The sequence below is a fragment of the Bombus affinis genome, chromosome 1 (assembly GCF_024516045.1).
Source record: "Bombus affinis isolate iyBomAffi1 chromosome 1, iyBomAffi1.2, whole genome shotgun sequence".
NCBI lineage: Eukaryota > Metazoa > Arthropoda > Insecta > Hymenoptera > Apidae > Bombus > Bombus affinis.
The window spans coordinates 12884947-12903046 of record NC_066344.1 but is presented as its reverse complement, the minus strand read 5'-3'; the positions used below and the strand labels follow the sequence as shown (position 1 = coordinate 12903046).

At 32.0% G+C, this 18100-nt stretch overlaps 1 protein-coding gene and 2 long non-coding RNA genes across 8 annotated transcripts in view; 1 reads left to right on the top strand and 2 right to left on the bottom strand.

The window, feature by feature from the left end:
- The window catches only part of LOC126921965 (uncharacterized), a 46209-nt gene that overhangs the window by 10258 nt on the left and 17851 nt on the right, over positions 1-18100 (bottom strand). For 3 of the 6 annotated variants that reach the window (XR_007712608.1, XR_007712610.1, XR_007712611.1), the window contains one exon: positions 331-1992. This is a non-coding gene — a long non-coding RNA (uncharacterized LOC126921965). Of the gene's footprint in view, positions 1-330; positions 1993-18100 lie in introns of those variants that run through there. The other 3 variants (XR_007712609.1, XR_007712613.1, XR_007712612.1) reach the window with 3 other exon arrangements.
- The window catches only part of LOC126921513 (uncharacterized), a 29980-nt gene continuing 13917 nt past the window's right edge, over positions 2038-18100 (top strand). The window contains exon 1 of the mRNA XM_050733187.1: positions 2038-2324. Coding sequence (XP_050589144.1) covers positions 2322-2324 — 3 coding nt within the window. The 5' untranslated portion in view covers positions 2038-2321. The remainder of the gene's footprint in view (positions 2325-18100) is intronic.
- On the bottom strand, positions 15006-17171 carry LOC126922006 (uncharacterized). Its single transcript, XR_007712625.1, has 4 exons — positions 16666-17171; positions 16450-16586; positions 15223-16066; positions 15006-15126 (listed from the first exon to the last, which is right to left on the bottom strand). It is a non-coding gene; the product is annotated as an uncharacterized LOC126922006 (long non-coding RNA).

The following is an 18100-nucleotide window of genomic DNA, read 5'->3' as shown; positions in this document are numbered from 1 at the left end:
TGTCATTTATTTCCAGTGCTTATATTATTAATAGATATATATATGTATTTTATAACACAGCTTAAGTACTGCTGCATATATACAATGTAAATACTATAATAAATACTTTTTATAGCCACTGTAAGTAGAAGATTGAGCTACTAAATAATATAACGAGTTATACGTGTACTGTACTGTATTATTACTATACTTTAAATATTTTACAAAATATGAATATGAAATGAAAAGATCAAGAAATAGCCATTCGTATATGTATCTATAAATATAACTATGTTAGTAGCAGCCATAATACTGTCGATTAACAAAATTTAGTAACATGCACATATATACTTTCACTGATGTTTCGTTTTTGCTGAATGTATAGAGGAATAGCCAAACCTGCGGCCACTGTGAGTTTCGATTAAATCTTTCTGATCGACGAGGACATCAATTGATATCGATTACAGCTAAGTATTTATAGCTCGATAGTGTTTCGTGACCCATTAGATCGCAACGTGTGATCAATACATCGCGTTGCTTGCGTCGAATTCGTGCACAAATCGAGTTCGGTGAGCAGAATGGCTGACTTGCTTTCTGTCTGCAAATAATCTGCAAAACGATTACATAAAGATGAATCGCTATAGAAGCCTTCCAGTGCTATTCTCGAAGATATATTTAAGGACTTAACTTCTTTAAAGAGAATTTCTTTAGTTCTCTGTTTTCCTCTTTTGGGAGATGATAGATAGCATATTTTTAAGATTTAGGTACAGTACAAAGGTTTGTATGCTATTGTTGAAAACTCTTGATTGATATAAAATAAAATAATATTATATAAATATTAAATGATGAAATCATTTCTTTTTTTACAATGGTTTAATATTTGTTTGGTTTTTTAGAGTATAATTATGAAGGAGATTAAATAATAAATGTAATATATATTTCTACCAATTTTTCATTCTTCTTTAGAGTTGAGTTTATTATATTAATCATGTGGCAAATTAGTAATAAAGTTCATAAAATCTTACCGATAGTAAATTTTGGTCATATCTAGTAGTAAACAGTTTCATAATACTTAAATTAAAGGTTACCAAGAAACTAACAAGATCCATAAAATTTCACAGAAACAAATCACCAACTGTTCACCAAAAATGCATCATTTGCAGATTTAAGATAAAGGTACTCCAAAGTTCAAATAATTAACTTCTATTTATTGAACACTATATCCTTTATACAATCCAATAAAGAAACCCTAATAGATTGCTCTCCATTATCCACAGATCTAAGACAAGGTTCTTCAGTATTCTATACTTTATACCATAAATCTTAATTTATCACATACTATAACCTTCTTAATGTCTAAACAAAGAAATATTAATAACTTATATTCCACAGATCCAAAACAAAAGAAACTCTACTACTCCACATAATCATCCAACCTGAATTCATCATACTCCATACTCTTTACATAAACTAATCTAAATGGATATAATGGAAGTTATAAAATAAAAAGGTATATGGAATCGTCAGTTGATCTAACCGTATCTAGGGCTGTATACATTCCTCGCGCGTGAAGAGACCCTTACGTCAATGTTTGTAATCAATTTTTATCATTAGTTGTTTAATAGTGTAACAACAAGTTATAGACATCTGCTGTATGAAGAAACAAATTTTTTAGATGTATTGCAAAGATATCCAATTGATCACCCATTGATCTCGAAACAGAGAAGACTTCGAGTGCTGTCACCAATGCTTCGTTGAATTTCTCTAACAAAAATGCGTCGCTTTCAGATCAGTAGTGGAACGAGGGAAGGATGCGTGGCGGACAGCTCTGTATCGCTCGGTGGAAAGAGATACCTGGAATTGTCTCGGTTATACCGGTTCGTGGGGCCAATCGAACGAGAGGCTTTCTCCTGGATCACTCGTTTGCACCGAGTCTTCTCGTCCCCTGGAGGGGATATTTATATAGGCTGTCCATTCCGGGTGAGCCCCTTCAAACTGTCCGCGATCTTAAGCCTGTACACGAGAGTAGTTTAACAATTTTAAGAAACTTATATTAATATTCGGTGTGTAAACGCAGTTTGAATCTTCGGTGAACGCCCTTTTGGAAAAAAGAAAAATTATTAGAATTGAGGAAGAGGAAAGAGAAGAAGAGAGTGGTGAAGAGAGGAAGGGGTACAAGGGACATGGCTCGATCGTGGTGCGTTGTGAGAGAGTGCAACCGAGACGAACAGTAACGAGCGAAACGTAGTCGAGTTTAGCGCGAGCTTATCGTTCCGAGGCGGAAGTCCTCGAGTCTGCATTTGTGTCTTGGTCGTTCGCTGGGACTACGATCACCCTGCACCATGGTGAGTAATTATTACGATTAGGGTAATGTTGTGTTTAAGAATTGAAGAAATTTTCAATGCATTCTTTTCACTTTTTCCTCCTACACTTCTTGTCTATTCTTTACTTCTTCTTGGTCCTTTTTTTGTTTGTTTTGGAACTAAGTTTGAAATGGAATGGATTGAAATTGAGAAGAAGGGATACTTGTGAATTTTAATATAATCTTTTTATAAGTTTCTCATATGGTTTTTTTTATACAGATTTTTACAATTTCTTAAAAAAATTTTTCTTTGATATTATACGCTATTGAAATAGACATATAAAGCTACAGTTTTTGTCCAACTTAATGATAGTTCGAAAAAATATACTAGGATTCTGTCATTTTTTAATTTAGGTAAGTTAGTATGATTAGGTATACCGTTTAGCACTAATTGATTTAGCTTGTCTATATTCGCTAAATTCATTCTATGAAATATATATCAAGTTTCGATGAATACGTAACTTGAGTCAGGAAACTGAAATTAATTTTCATTTTCTTTTTTGACTTAGAATCGATTTATTTTCTTTCTTCTTTATAAATTGTTAGGATTCAGAGGTCTAATTTCGATCGACGTACGAAGAGATAAGCTGAAGGACAAGTTTGCATTGTATACATAAATATTTAGCAATTTCCCGGATATTGCCTGTCGATTCCGGTTGTAGGTATACTTTCTATTGCAAAAGGTATTAGTAGATCGTGCATTGACTTACGCATATGCGTGTATAGAATAAAAGAACTAAATAGTGGAAAGTCGCATTCCTCTTTATTGCTAATCCACCTACACTAATATGAAATGTAGGCGAATTATCGACGATTAGTGACGCTTCAAAATCAATTTACTTTCTCATTTATGCTTACTAGTATAACAGTTTAAACATACAATCTACTTAACTTCATTTTAGTGAAATTTACTCATCTTCAGTAATAATTAAATTATAATCTAAAAAAAAAACTGTCAGACATACAAATTTTCTCTAGTGTTTTTCTGTTACTTTAAAGATCCACTAATTATGAAATACGAAGCGTATCAAATACTTGGAATAGGTAAAAAAAATTGCGTAAAAGATCCAAATGGAAGAAGCAAGTCACAGTTTTCTCTAAAAGGGAACAGATGTTTTCCATGATTGAAAGAAAAAACAAGTTTTCCTTGAAATCTGAATGAAGAAAAAGAGCGAAATACGGGATCGAGTAGTAGGCAAAATCAAAACTGGTGCTATGCTATTCGCCGCGCCGGCGGGAAGGAAATGGGGGTCAGTGTGTGAACAGCTTCGCTCCTTATGTCGCAATTCAGGAGGTCGCCGACCGTCTTCCTCCTTCGATCGTGCCGCTATGCTTCTTTCTCTTTTTTCCTCTCTTTCTTTTTTGTTTTACTCTGTTAGAAAATTGGTTCGTTGCCAAAGTTTCTATCCCTTCTCTGATGGGCATTTTCTTCAGCAGAAAGAGAAATTCTTTTGTCATTTTCTTTATCCTTATTCTTTTTTCTCAGTAAAGAATTATTATTGGTAGTAAATTTATTGTAGCAAAATAAATGTTTATTACTATTTACTCTTTTGTTTTATATTTGAACATATTTTATATTGTCTGTTTAAAATTTGTATTGTTATAATTGATATCGTTTCGTAAAATAGTATCGTAAATTAATTCATACATATTACATTTTCTCTTCTTTAAATGTCAAATGTTAAAATTTTCATATCTAAAATCTTACGATTTTAACAATCTTTAATATGAATAAAACGATGCAGTAATAAAATTAACATTCGTATTTCGAACTGATAAAAATATATTGAGTACTAACTCGAGCAGCTAGATAGATCTCCTCAATTCCATTTTTCAGTAATTAATTCCCTTTTGTCATGTTTTCTTAATTCTACTTCTTGTAAATCCCCTAAACAAATTTTTCTAATTTATACAACATTTTACTCTTCCTTGCAACTCTTCAGTTCAAATTATAAGCAAAGAAAATTATACAATATTCGCAATACTTTTATTTTTAAAAATTATCATAATAACATAATCTCAACCAATAAATATAATTTATGCTATATGTACTTAGTCCAGTTAAAAGCGTAAGTCTAGTTCAAATAAAGTAAAAGTCAGCAAAAAGAATAATGTTTCAATGAAAAGAGTAGTCTAGACTAGGCAGGACGCAGACTCCTGTTTCAAAGTGATTCCAGCAGGAGCTGAAACCTCGAAGAGAGAAAACTCTCGTTAGCTATAAATCAAATGGTGAATACAGAAAAGGAGGAATCAGGGAATTTTAGTGTGAATTTTAGTAGCGTTCGCGAGAAGGGTATCAAATCGTAGGAAGTATTCTTTGTTCTGTTACTAATTGCTTTGTCACAAGCATGTTCAGTGTTCACGTTCTTTGATATAAACGCATCCTTAAGGACGAAGTCTCGCCTCGCTGCATCGTGGTCGTGTTAATTACGTTGGTACAGGAAACACGAACGAACGGAAAAATCATCGTGATAATTTAATTTTATTTCTTCTTTCTTCTTTTTTATAATAATCCTTCAACGTTGGTAATCATGTTTTGATATATTTGTATTTTATTATGTCGAAAATTTATATATGGTTATATATTGATTATTCTTCTGTGCAATAGGCTCTATTTGTCTCATAACTTTAATCTAGTATTAATTCTTTGAAGCTTAAAGCAATTAATCTTCGCTTCATTTTCTGGGTCATAAATCTTATTATTAATATCTATTATTAACATATGTGAGTTCAAAAAAGTTTGTGCAAGTTTTTTATGTTTCAGTAGTTTCAATATTTTTGTAGTGTTAGTGTACTCTAGTGTCCTTAATCGAGTTTTAATTAATGGATACGTTCGGAAAATTCAGAATACATATGGAAAAATTGATTTTTAACACTTTTTCTAATACATCAATATACTCTCGACATACTATTCTATATATCTACTACTATCTACTATTATATATCTCTACATACTATCAATCACTAATATAAACAGAAACTCCTATAGTCATAGAACTATAGGTTAAATAATGATATAATCTATTTTTAATAAAATTTAACCTAAGAAGTAACAAAAATAGGATATTCTAAGATAAAGACACTAGTATGTCCAAGAGTTAACAGGTTAAAAATATTTTAAACTTAAAGATAGTGATCGATAATCCCATGATCATCATTTGTTCATCATTAACTAAACACGATCTTTGGGAAGATACGATTCCCGTTGAGCAACCAGAAATTGGCAGTCTCTGCTATGAAACAGAAAGACACGCGGGAGGGGAAAAGAAGCACGTTAGCTTGAAAACAGGAAGATTAGAATCTATCATAGAACGGAGAGGCTTAATAGACAATGAAGATTTGCAGCGTCGATAAGAAGATCCACAGGAATCCCTTTTCAGTTTTCTCTCGTCGCTCCTTTGTTGAAAGTCCACTCGATGAATTCGTCGTAATTACGACGCCGTATACGCGATCTATATTGCGTAAGCTCAACACTTATTACAATATCTACACTCCCGCTCAAAGGTTTAGAGTTTCCTTACCTTCTTAGATGAAACAAATTCTTTTTTACATTTGTCTGAAAAATACGAATATTATAACTCTCGGGTGGGCAAGCAACAGAATATAAACAAAATTTTGATAAGCAATATAAGGATGTTAATATTTTTTGTATTGCTGTTTTTTGCTTATGATTCTAATAGTACAAGCCAATTTCATTTTTCTCCTGCATAAACGGCCAAATTAACAGAGTAAGAAATCATAACCTTAAAAAGGTTCGACGACTAGGATTCATTTCAACGCCTTTTGGAACCGTTCACGTTCTATGGATAATTTAGCTTCCTTTCTCCTCGTTGGAATACATCAAAACGTTGCTTTCCAGGAAGTGCTCTAATGCATTTCGTTTGGAAACAACGGCTTTATATTTGGCTTACGAATGTCCGCTATAGTGAAGAAATGTAATTCGGACTTATACATCGTGAGATTGATATTTTTTGAATTTATTTTCGAATGTGAAGGATTGTTTAAAAATTAAACTTTACATCGATGCGTAAGATCGATCATGGCTTTTGAGCTTATTTTTCAATATTCGATTGTGCTCATACATTTTTCACTTTTCCGTTTTGATACCACTTGTATGATATTGAATTATTGGTAACACTTTCAAGGTGGCTGTTATGTTTTATACGCAGAAATATATATGCGGCACCAGAACTTAGACCTTTCGCTTGTTGGAAAACTACGTACTCTGTTAACTAAATTATCTGGACTGCAGACTATAAATGCACAGGTATTGGAATATTAGATAATTAGCTGTTTCATATTTCAATTACTATTATCTTTGAAAGATTAATTTAATTTTAAAGTGTTTCGCTTTTTTAAAATAGTTGCTGCAAATACAAAAACTTTCGCATGTAAAAACTGTAAAAGTCCTGTATATTTCCTATATACTAGTTAAATTTATTGCTGGTTGTAATAATATTCATAAAATAAAACACTCTTCGTAAATTAGGTGACTAGATATATCTATCAATGGTACTAGCATTATTACAATTGTACATTATCACTAATAACAAAATATAATTAGTATACTTCGTAGCAATTGTTTGATTCTTATTGATTATAACAAAGCCTAGAGTTATGCTAGTACGATAACTTCATGAAAATATTCAGTAGCTCCATATTGACAAAGAAATGTATGTGAGATCAGAAGTGGTCCAATGTCCAAAAAGTTTGAAGGTGAAAGTATACATGAAAAAGAAGAAAGTCCACTCGATGAATACGTTAAGTAGAACGGACAAGACATCGAAAAGGACACGGGAATCGGGCCTGTTTCAGATGGGGAGGGGGGGTGAGAAAGGAAGCTTGATCGTCCGGATTGTATCTTTTTCTGTCGATTGTTCCTTTGAGAAATTATCGTGAAAGTCTTTGTGATAATGTTTCAACCTTTGTATTTTAAGTCTTACATAATTGTTGTATTAAAGAGAATAAACAGTATTCTGGTATAATAGATAAGTTCGTGATGACATAAGTTATTGATAATCGCAGGTTACATCGTGTGATGGGAACGATATATTGTTTCGTATAACTTATTTTTTTATTGTATACGCGTTATGTTTGTAAACGTTTGTTGCGTAAAGTAATGGTTACAAGGAAAAAGAAAGTATGCTTCTATGAAAGTTTTAACGTATGTAGCTTTTGAGGACCATTTTTTGTCATTTTAATGAAACTTAAAAATTGTACTAACTTAACATAATTGTCTGGATTGTTAGATAAAATATATTGTATTTCTGCTTCCTTTTCGTAATCTATTGTTTCATTCTCAAAATGTATGAATTTGTGATCGATAGATACTCGTTAAACTCTCCAAATGTAAAACTTTATCTCCAAAACGACATTCATTATGATCAACGACTGATTAAAACTCTTCTGATCACAACATGGTGTTAACCCAAAAGTTTCATAGAACAATTTGAACGTTTCTAACTTCTAAAATTTCTTATTGAAAGAAAACATGCATCCACTTCGAAAATAACTTCAATTTTACCGATTATTGAAGCTTTCATCCGTTTCCAGTGATAAAAATGAAACTGATAGACAACTAATAGATCTTAATCCAGGCAATTATAGTGGCAGCGAGTCTTTCCTCGGTAGGACACACTCTCGAAACGAAAGTCTCGCGAGAGGGACAGGTCGAACGGTTGTACAGGGATACGTAGAAGTAGAGCGTGAAACAGCGAAGGACGTCAGTGTGGTATTTTCGCGTGTCGTTTCCTCGATCGGGTTACAGCACGGGTAACCATTCGGCTGGTCACGTGTCGTTTCGTATCTGACCGACCGAAGGATCGAGTTGACTGGCGTGTTATCACGCTGCTGTTCATTTGGAACGAGTGAACGTTGACTGGCGACCATTCCGGCATGTTTTCTCCATCGTTTGATCGCGTGCGATTTCTTTAATCGCCTGACAAAGCCTTTTGATTTAAAAGTATCCAACATGAACTTTAGAAAGGAAGATAGATTTCATAAAAATGAAATAGATTGGTCTTTTGTACAAGGTGTTTCAGAAATAGGTGACCAAACTTTGGTATCATATTTTACTGTCCCTAAAACGATGTCTTTACTGAAGCAACAACCTTTTATCCAACTGCTGCATATTCCGAAACATTTCCAACAAACAGCAATTTATAGGAATATTTTGTCCACACTGAAGCAACATAATCTGAGGAACATTTGGGTTTTGGTTCGGTTTCAAGGCTATTTGTTGCTAACAATACGTATATGTATACTGAAGGAGCATCTGTTTCTGCCATTACGTTGCCGCGCATAGGAATTTTTCTTTGATTTTACTGCTCCAAATAGAAACAGGAAACAGTGGCAACTTTTTCAAGAAACATGGATTAGCAATAAAAAGTTCCTCGTTGTTGCTTCAGTAGAGATGAGGCTTAAGATTCGAAAGGTTTGTAACATGAAGTGCAAGTAGAGGAAATTGTTGCTCTGATAGTCTTAATGGTTTTAATGATGGGTTCTTTGGCGAACTTTATGGTTGTGCACAAGCCTTAAGTACCACTTTCTGCAGCTAGCCAGCATCGAATACTCTGATGAACTGAGAAGCATACCAAAAGTAGGATATGTGCTGGGTGTAGATAGAGGAACTTGCTACGGAGCCAGAGAAAGCTTAGATTTACGGGAATCGTGAACTTTGGACCATTCGGTAAATCACCTTCTGCATTCGACCAGTGTTCACATTCCAAATTGAGAATTTTCCATGAAATTCAAGCATATTAAGCTTGATACCATTCCATTTATCTATTTTTCCATCTCATGATGCCTTCCATTTCCATTTATTTAGCCATCTATCTCTTTAAGATGAAAATTTGTATCCGACATTATTACACTATTTACATAAATCTGGTCATGTATGTTTAAAAATATACATTTTTCACATGATTCGTAAATTTGTGAATGTGACGTATGACAATGATTTGACATATTTCTTATATTAAAAGTGAGATTAAGTTAGGTAGCATTGTGAAAAAGCAAATAGATATATCACAAAAAAATATACAAATAGGAAAATAAAATATATAAAGAATAAAAATATATATATTATAAAAAATTGCATATTTGAAATTTATCAAAGGCTTTAACATTAAATATGCAATATGTAGATTACGGTAGACTAATATATACTTATTCAAATTTATATTTTCATAAATACAATGAAATATGTGGAGTCTAAAAAGAGATGTGTTTCATTCACCAAATACTATGATGAATACTACATATTGCATATTTTGTATACGAGTATTTTTATGCACAGATTATACGAATTCTGTGGATTTTTGCATTTTTAATTTTCTCATAAATATCTGTAGTCTAATAAGATGTGACAATACTAAATTTCTAAAATTAAATTTTAATATACCCATTTTAAAATACAAACGATACATACAATAAATTATAATATATTCTAAAGTATAAAATGCTACATTTGTTGGACAACCTTTCTTCTTTTTCAAACTCAACTTACGCGGCGAACGAGAAAGAAACGTGCGAGAACGGTTAACAACTAGTACTTCTTCCTCTTATTTGGAAGAGGTCGACTCGACGATTCTCTTCCATCGTTAAAGAAGCATTCTCGCGATTTTCTGCTCATCTTCAGTCCACTCAGATGTAAACAGAGATGTGGCTTTTGGCAGTATCCGAATAAGAGACAGTTTTTTGTCTAATGACTATGTCATGAATATTGAGACTGTCTAGAAAATGCTGAAGACTCGAGCTGTTTAATTTTCCATAACTTGGCGTTCCTTCATATCGTTATTTACTTTCATAGTTTGCTTTCATAAAAATGAAGATTAATTATGTGTAAGATGACAGAATACTATGCACTAGAAACACGATCGTCCTATTTCGGTGTTTCCCAACCTCTCTCATGTTTGGATTCTCTCTTATAATGTTTTATGAACAAATATTTTATAATAGCTCACCTTTATTATGCTTGTATAAAAAGATTTTCTTTGTAAGAAGATTAAAAAACAAACACATTCAAAATACATTAAAAATAAGAACTTACATAAAGTTGCGTACCCGCGAATCTGATTATATATGTCGCATTAACTGTTGTGTCGTATACTTACAATTGAGGAGAAAATGGAAGAAATATGTGAGTATTTGTATCTACTGTTATCGATTCTAACTGTTTTATTATGAGTCCTTATATGTTTTAATTACTTATTCAATTGTCAAATAAGTATATCCGTAAAAAGTATATTGAATCTGAATTACGATATTCGCGTGTACTTTTGATAAAAAAATATGAAAGCTGTTTATATACATAATTATATTTAAAAAACAGATATCTTCTTATTTACTTTATATACAGAAAAATTATTTACCCTAGGCAAATTCCCCTAGTATTACTCTAGGTATTCTAAACTGTAATCATTGCAATAAAGACCATATTATTCATGTGTATCACAATCCAAAATATAGTGTGATTTCATCATCAAATATTTAAGTAGTAGCATCAGTTAATACGCCGATACTACAGTCGCATATATTTCTCAATAGAGAATAAGTACCCGTTAATGTATAATTCATATCCATAGAAAGGTTTCAGGCTTTTCTTCTCAAAGTTTTGTTCCCTTTATCATTCTCTCATCAATACAGATCAAATCGTAAATTATAAAGACAAATGGCTAATCAATATCATAACTTCTAGAGTAGTCGCGTCTCAGTTGTGATCATTTGAAGTGCAATAATATTGAGGAATAATAGAAGTATAATATATAGCATACACATTATTATTATCAATATTTTTCATGAAATGGCAAAATATAAACAGTACTAAAATTTATGTTTATAAACTTAATTCTTACTCTATATGAAGTGATTGATTCCATTAACAATTAAAATTTAAAACTTAATCCTCAAACAAACTTAGGTTTGCTCCCTTTCTCAATACATTTCGTAGGGAAAGAAGCTGTGTTCCTAATGTGCTCTCTTCGAGATCAATCCATCGACCGCACCTTCGCAGAAGCGGCCACTTCTCTCCAAATGAGAGAAAGGTGGCACGACCTCGTTTCCAACTCCAGCGTTTGTGTCTGACCTCGTCGATTGATAATCTTTCGGATTAATCCTACATCTTATGGTATATCTTATGTTGCTTCCGAGAGAAAAAAGCTATGAGTAAATAGATTTTTTTCATTTTATCGAGAGAAATGGATAGTTATATTTGCTGTAAGTAAAATTTTCAATGCGACTCTGTTACGTAACATCAGGACTAAAACTTAAGACTGAAATAAATATAGTTCTTTCATTTTTAGTATAACAATGATGAGAAAATTAATAATAGCAAGTTTCTCCTATATGATGCTAACGAAATGTAATACATAAGAAAATTAGTAAAGAAATAATTATAATGAGCGATGACTACATAAACATAACCTTCCCAGCATCTCCATAGCATTGAAAGTTTTCGAAAAAGGTTATGTATAATAGCGAAGAAAGAAAAGGAAGTTTATAAAGTTCTAAGACACATGGGAGATCAGATACGTATCAGCCAACTTCTCGGCCGTGTTGAAGGTGCACCTCGGAAAATTCTGACAGAAGAAAGGAGAGAGAAAGTCGTCCAATCGGCTAACGAGAGAATTACAGGGAACGCCCGTATGAATCGAGGGAAAGATCGTCGGTAGGAGGATCTTTCTATGCGTGTATTGACTTTCTTTGATAGTGAAAGGAAGAGCTTTTTTCAATTGGGAATCCGGCAGATCGATTTCTCGTCAGAGGGAGCCACGAAAGCGTACCGTTGCACGTTAGGTGTTGGAAAAAGAGAAATAGGCGGCACAAACTATGTAGATCGTAAAATTCATTATTGAAAACTTGTTTAAAATTAATACCTGAGTTGTCATGGTAGTTGATACGTACGTAGCGTACGCATCTTTCATAAGAATGCACGATTACTTCTTGAAAGTACTCTTTAGAAAAACTTTCAGTCAGAAGATATACAAGTTGTCTTAGTATTGAGTGAGTATATGAAAAAATAAGTCGAAAATATAGAACAAATCTTTTTCGTTTGTGGCTTCGTTTTCGAGAAAATCAAATTTCATAATTTCTTTAGCCTATGAAAATCTGGCTAATTATCAACTAAATATGAGTAAATAATCAACAGTAGGTTATTCTAAATGTGAAAATAATCGTTTAAGGTCTCATTTCCAAAAAAAAAAAAAAAAAAAAAAAAATACAATTTGGACATGTCTAGTTAAGAATAGACCTGTTATACGCGTACTCGATGTATGGTTATGTGTATGTATATAATAATTATCTTTGTACTAAATTGAACATGAATGATCGAGATTTGATTCGGTATATCTTCTGTTGAAACTACACCTTTCAGTTAAAGCTCAAGTAGTATTACATTGAATGTAATAAAGTAATACATATGTATAATACCATTCCCATAAATGGCCACAGCTTGAAATCAAGTAATCGAAAAAGTGGTGGGGATAATTTGTGGTCATAAATGTTGCACAAGAGGAGCAGATAAGAGATCTTGATCTGGTTATGATTTCTAGAAATATTAATAAATTCAATCTGCATAGGACTATATGCATCGAAATTAGTTAATGCAGAGTATTTAAATTATTTATTATAAATCGTCTCATAAGTGAAAAAAATTTGAAGCTATTATGAATTTTCTGTGTGAAAATCACTATACATAAACTGACAAAAGATAATACATACTACGTGATCGATGTTCTGATACCAAAATATGTATCAACACGGTTGCGGAGTCCGTGATGAAATTCAGTCCATCAATTCAGATTTAATAATTCATGAACACAATGTAAATACAAGGATTGATGAGCTGTATCTTTCATATTCACCTGTCATCAATTCCACAACAATATGCGCTTCAGTAGCATTCTACTTTTCTTTACCTTTTCTTTTTTTCATGTGAACACGACAAAGCTTCTTGATCCAAGTAATACCATTCTCAGAACGAGGAAAAGTTTTCCTCTCAGATGATATTTAAAGCGCTCTTTCTGCTGCAAGAAAAAGAACTCGCTGATAATAAATAAATCAATGCGAGAGTTCTGCCAAGCGTCTAGTAGCCTGTTCCTTCGAAACAGCTCATAAGAAACTGCCTTAAGGCTTGCGTAACACCAGGCCGCACCGATTTTACGACGTTCGCTGCACGGTGACCGAAATTTTGATCAGAAAGCCGTCACGGGATTCGCATAATACTGTGATGCAATGTGAGTCGATTGTGAATTACGAACGTCCGTATATACAGTAGGAATGAAAATTAGTTACTTGAATAATGTTCTTTTACTTCTGCACTGTTATTTAAATATTGCTCGCTTAAGATTATATATCATGAAACTTTATATTTAATAATATTTTTGTACTTTTTGCAAATATGCTAGATTTTTATGTTTTATTTATTATTTTTATCCTCTAAATACCAGATTTAATTATTTTAGTTAGTTTCAGAGTGGATTTAATTATAAGTAACTGTGTTTCATTATTTTACTGTGAACATATAAAATTGAATACGATGAATAAGTAATATTTACTTGATCAAAACTAAGAAGCAAGTTTTTCTGATGCGAATCATTTAATGATTTTTACGAAATTCCGAGGAATTTTTGCCAACTTTTGCGAAAGAAAATGAAAGAAGATATCGATGTGAAACTATTCTATTGTTCTCTGCCATTACTGGGCCATTATTGCATCCTGTAATTCCACATTTTGCACTCGGTGTATGTATTGGATTTCACAGTCTATGGGCCCGTTTCCATTGCGGGAACGACGAAGAAAGCAGAAAGACCACAGCCCGTGTCCAGCACGCGATCTTCCGCGATGTAAATCGTATGTACAGCATAATGTAATCAGAATGATGTCAGTAGTACGATCGCGGCATCGTTTTGGCAAAATTCTTTCAACGAAGGAAAGTCGGTAACTCGTTTAGTAACGCACAGGCATCGAGATCCGTGATCTATTAATGAATCCGTGATTTTAACAACATATACGTACGATGTACATACACGTTAATACTATACTATTATTACTACACTATTAATATAATATGAGAATTACTTTTTTATCAAAGAAAATTGAATTGAATTTTGCTATATTTTTTTTTCTTCAATCTATATTAATATTTTTTGTGATATTTACTAAAAGTATGTTGCTTTAATATGAGATCTGTGGTTCAAATTTTGAAGCTAGAACTATACTATATATCATTTATGGTCCTTAAGGTTACTAATATGTTCATTCATCTGAGAATTTATGTACTCTTCAATTTTGAATGAAAATCGATGGCTTCGGTACAGTGAAGTTGGGAAGTTTCATCGTAGCTGCTTGTTCTATACGATGTTTTCAGTTTGCGTTTGACAAATAGTTCTGTCGAAACGGAATATAACCAGTTTGTTATTGCTAACGAAGACGCTTGGAACAATAAGAACACAAAGAGTGTTTCCCCACTTTTCGGATAATTGCAACGACGCTTCTGCAATATTGTAGCATTGTTAAGCAAAGCAGAACTTGGAACTCTCTATGATTATAGAGTAAATTGAATAAGCCTTTATTTAATAAAACTATTCTTCCATCAGACGACTTATTATCTGCCTTTAGTGATAGTAATGCAATTGTGTAGAAGATTATGTAATAAACAATGGAGTAATATTTGAACGTTGAAAAAGATTTTTATTATCACATTTCAATTCTCAATTTTCTCTTTGATTTTAATTTCTTGATTACCATGTTGGATATGATATCTTTTCTATAGATAGATTGAATAGCTAAAAATAAGTAATAGAATAAAAAAGATAAAACTATAATATCATGAATATTATAAAATAAATAAAGTAAGTTTATCTATCGGGCGTAGTATCTACCTTCACGCTAGTGTAACAGCCAATGCACAATCGGAAGCCGTGTTGTTATTCGCAAAACTGTATTATTTGAATTGATTGTTAAATGCAACAAATATTGCTTTGCGTTTGAAATATAATGAAATAAATAGAATGCGGAATTCAATTTTACCTGTAATTGACAAAATCATAAGTATATATTGGTAGGAGTGCATACCAATTAGAAAAAGAAGAATATGAATCTGAAAATGAATCTAATGTATTTCATAAATTGCTGAAAATAAAATTGATTTAATATCAAATTATTCGAAATAGAGAAATTTGTAATTTTAAATTATTTGAAACAGAAACTAGTTATGAGTTAATTAACAAAAAACAATTTATGCCTCGGTATTATAATTAAGAAGAGTAAATAAAGTAAATCAAATTAATGTGTTTAAAGAAAAACGCATTAAGTAGTGATTAAATCGCAAATTGAAAGGACGAACGGCGAAATCTGTTTGGAAAATTCGAGAGAAAGATTTATCGTGGAAGTTCAGTCAGCGTAGGTATTTATTAGAAATCATCCGTTTCGTGAGTGTTCATAGTTCGTTAACTATGGTTGCACTCTAAATATTTTCACACGCAATACCAGTAATGACGGTGATGACGATGATAATTTTTTCGTTAGAATAACAAATTCTTTTGAATGTTTCTGAGATCATTCCAAAGCACTGAGATCATCGCTTGCGTTTACAAGGATGATTAATTACCCTTCTTACTTATGAATGAATAATAAATGGAAAATTTAACCTTTAAAAATTTCTCATCTAATGGATACGCTAAGGATAATTAGTCGCCTTTATATTCTCTTCACTATATTTTAAACCTGTAAAAATTGTAAATTAATATCAAGAAATTAATATCATTTTCCGCGACTAATTCGCATTGTGTTATTACTTATGAATATTAATAGTATTATATATATTTTATAATTATATATAATAATATTTATAGAGATTTGTAGAGAAACTTAATAATATTTATAGAGATCTATATCAAAAATCTAGATCGAAGAAATCGAAATCGAATAATCGACTTCCTTACGTAAAAACAAAGACGTTACGTGAACGTTACGTTTAGTTACGATTCTGTGATATGAAAATGCGAGCCACGTAAGCTAGGTTTACTAAACACCAAAAGGAGACCACGATAAGATAATCTTGTATTCAGAAATCGTATACGACAAACAGAAGCGTGTAAACTGCTTACGTTGCCGAAATTGGAAATCAATTCTTTTCACTCTATGTCTAGGTATTATCCCACCATATTTTATCCATTGTCGCTTTAGTAAATCCTATGTTCCAACTTGTGCCGATTTAAAATCCTCGCCACTTTTCACATTTTATCTACAAAAATATTATTTTTATTCATCTTTATTGTATAATATTTCCTAATGTATATAATATTATTCGTAACTTAAATTACCTTCTTAAAAATATTTTTTATTTTTCTTTTTGTATCTTTTTCTCATTCTTTGCCTTAAATGCACAAGAAAAATATAAGTGTTTCAAATATCATTAAAGTATCATATAATTACTTATACAACTATAACCGAATCTAAATGGTTGAAATCGGAATTTGAGAACAGTGGATGAGGTTAATCATGCGAATGGATTTGAGATAACAAATGCATATGACGCATAACGTAACACACTACTTTTTCTATATTTCCGAGTTCACAGCTGGAAGGACGACTACATTCACTGATTATAAGTTGTCTATGCGCTGCGCATAGTTTCCGCCTAGAAACTTTGAAAATCCGCGTTAGTAAATGCAATTGGTTAACAGAAATTAAAATTCATAAAAACAAATTTCTCCGTTTTCACTTGATATCGTGTAAGATATCAGAATGTCCAGAAATGTTAAAGTACTTCGTTAAAAAAAATTTGTGAACTAAAATCAAATTTGAATTCGCTCTTTTAACCGATAAAAAGAGCAAAATCTTTTATTAGAAATTTTTACAAATATATGAAACCTGTATAAAATTGGTATTATATTTTAAATTCGCGTATTCCTATGTATTTCGAATTTATTTAGAATTCATTTTTTCAAGAATCAAGAAAACTGTTATTATTGGGAAAATTGAAGAAGGAAATTAATTTCCTACTTAGCACCTGCCTTACTTTTTCCAGAGAAACTGCTTCCTTTCTCTCGAAACAATTCGTTTAATCCGTGCAATATCTCAAACACATTATTCACAAAACCAACCGATCTCCCAAGTATTTACAAGTATTATTAATTTATATGAATTAGGAAAATTTCTCTTCCAAATGGAAAATTACCGTAGTCGACGTTTATATAAATTCCATTAACACCGTGAAAGTATTTTCTATCATGTTTCTTTTATCTCCTTTTGCGGTTATCTTAATAGTTATGCCAATTGAATCGTGGTTAAGTATTTGTCATGAGACGGTTCAGTTCCTTGCGTTTCTGCGGATCATCAAGACTTGCGGTTGCGTTTTTTCTACCTCCTTACCGACCGACCAGAAAATCGTCGTTCCGATCGTCCAGCTCTACGATTCGCCATTCTGTTTATTATAATCCCTAGTTGCCATTAAAAATGACGAAAACAAGTAATAAAATGCAAATTCTGTATCGAATCCTTTGACAGTGTAATAAAATAACAAAGAACTCGTATAACATTGAAGCTGCGTTCTGAATGAAAGCTTCCCTACAGAAGTTGGTGGGGACAAAGATAGCCACTTAGCAAAGCAAATATTCGGACAGTCAATGTGTAACAATATAATATATTCCAATATATATTAGGTATTTCTAACATATTCTAATATATCTCTGGTATATTCTACATTGCTATGCTTTGCTTATAGTTTTAATAGTACAAGTAAATAAATCTGCATTT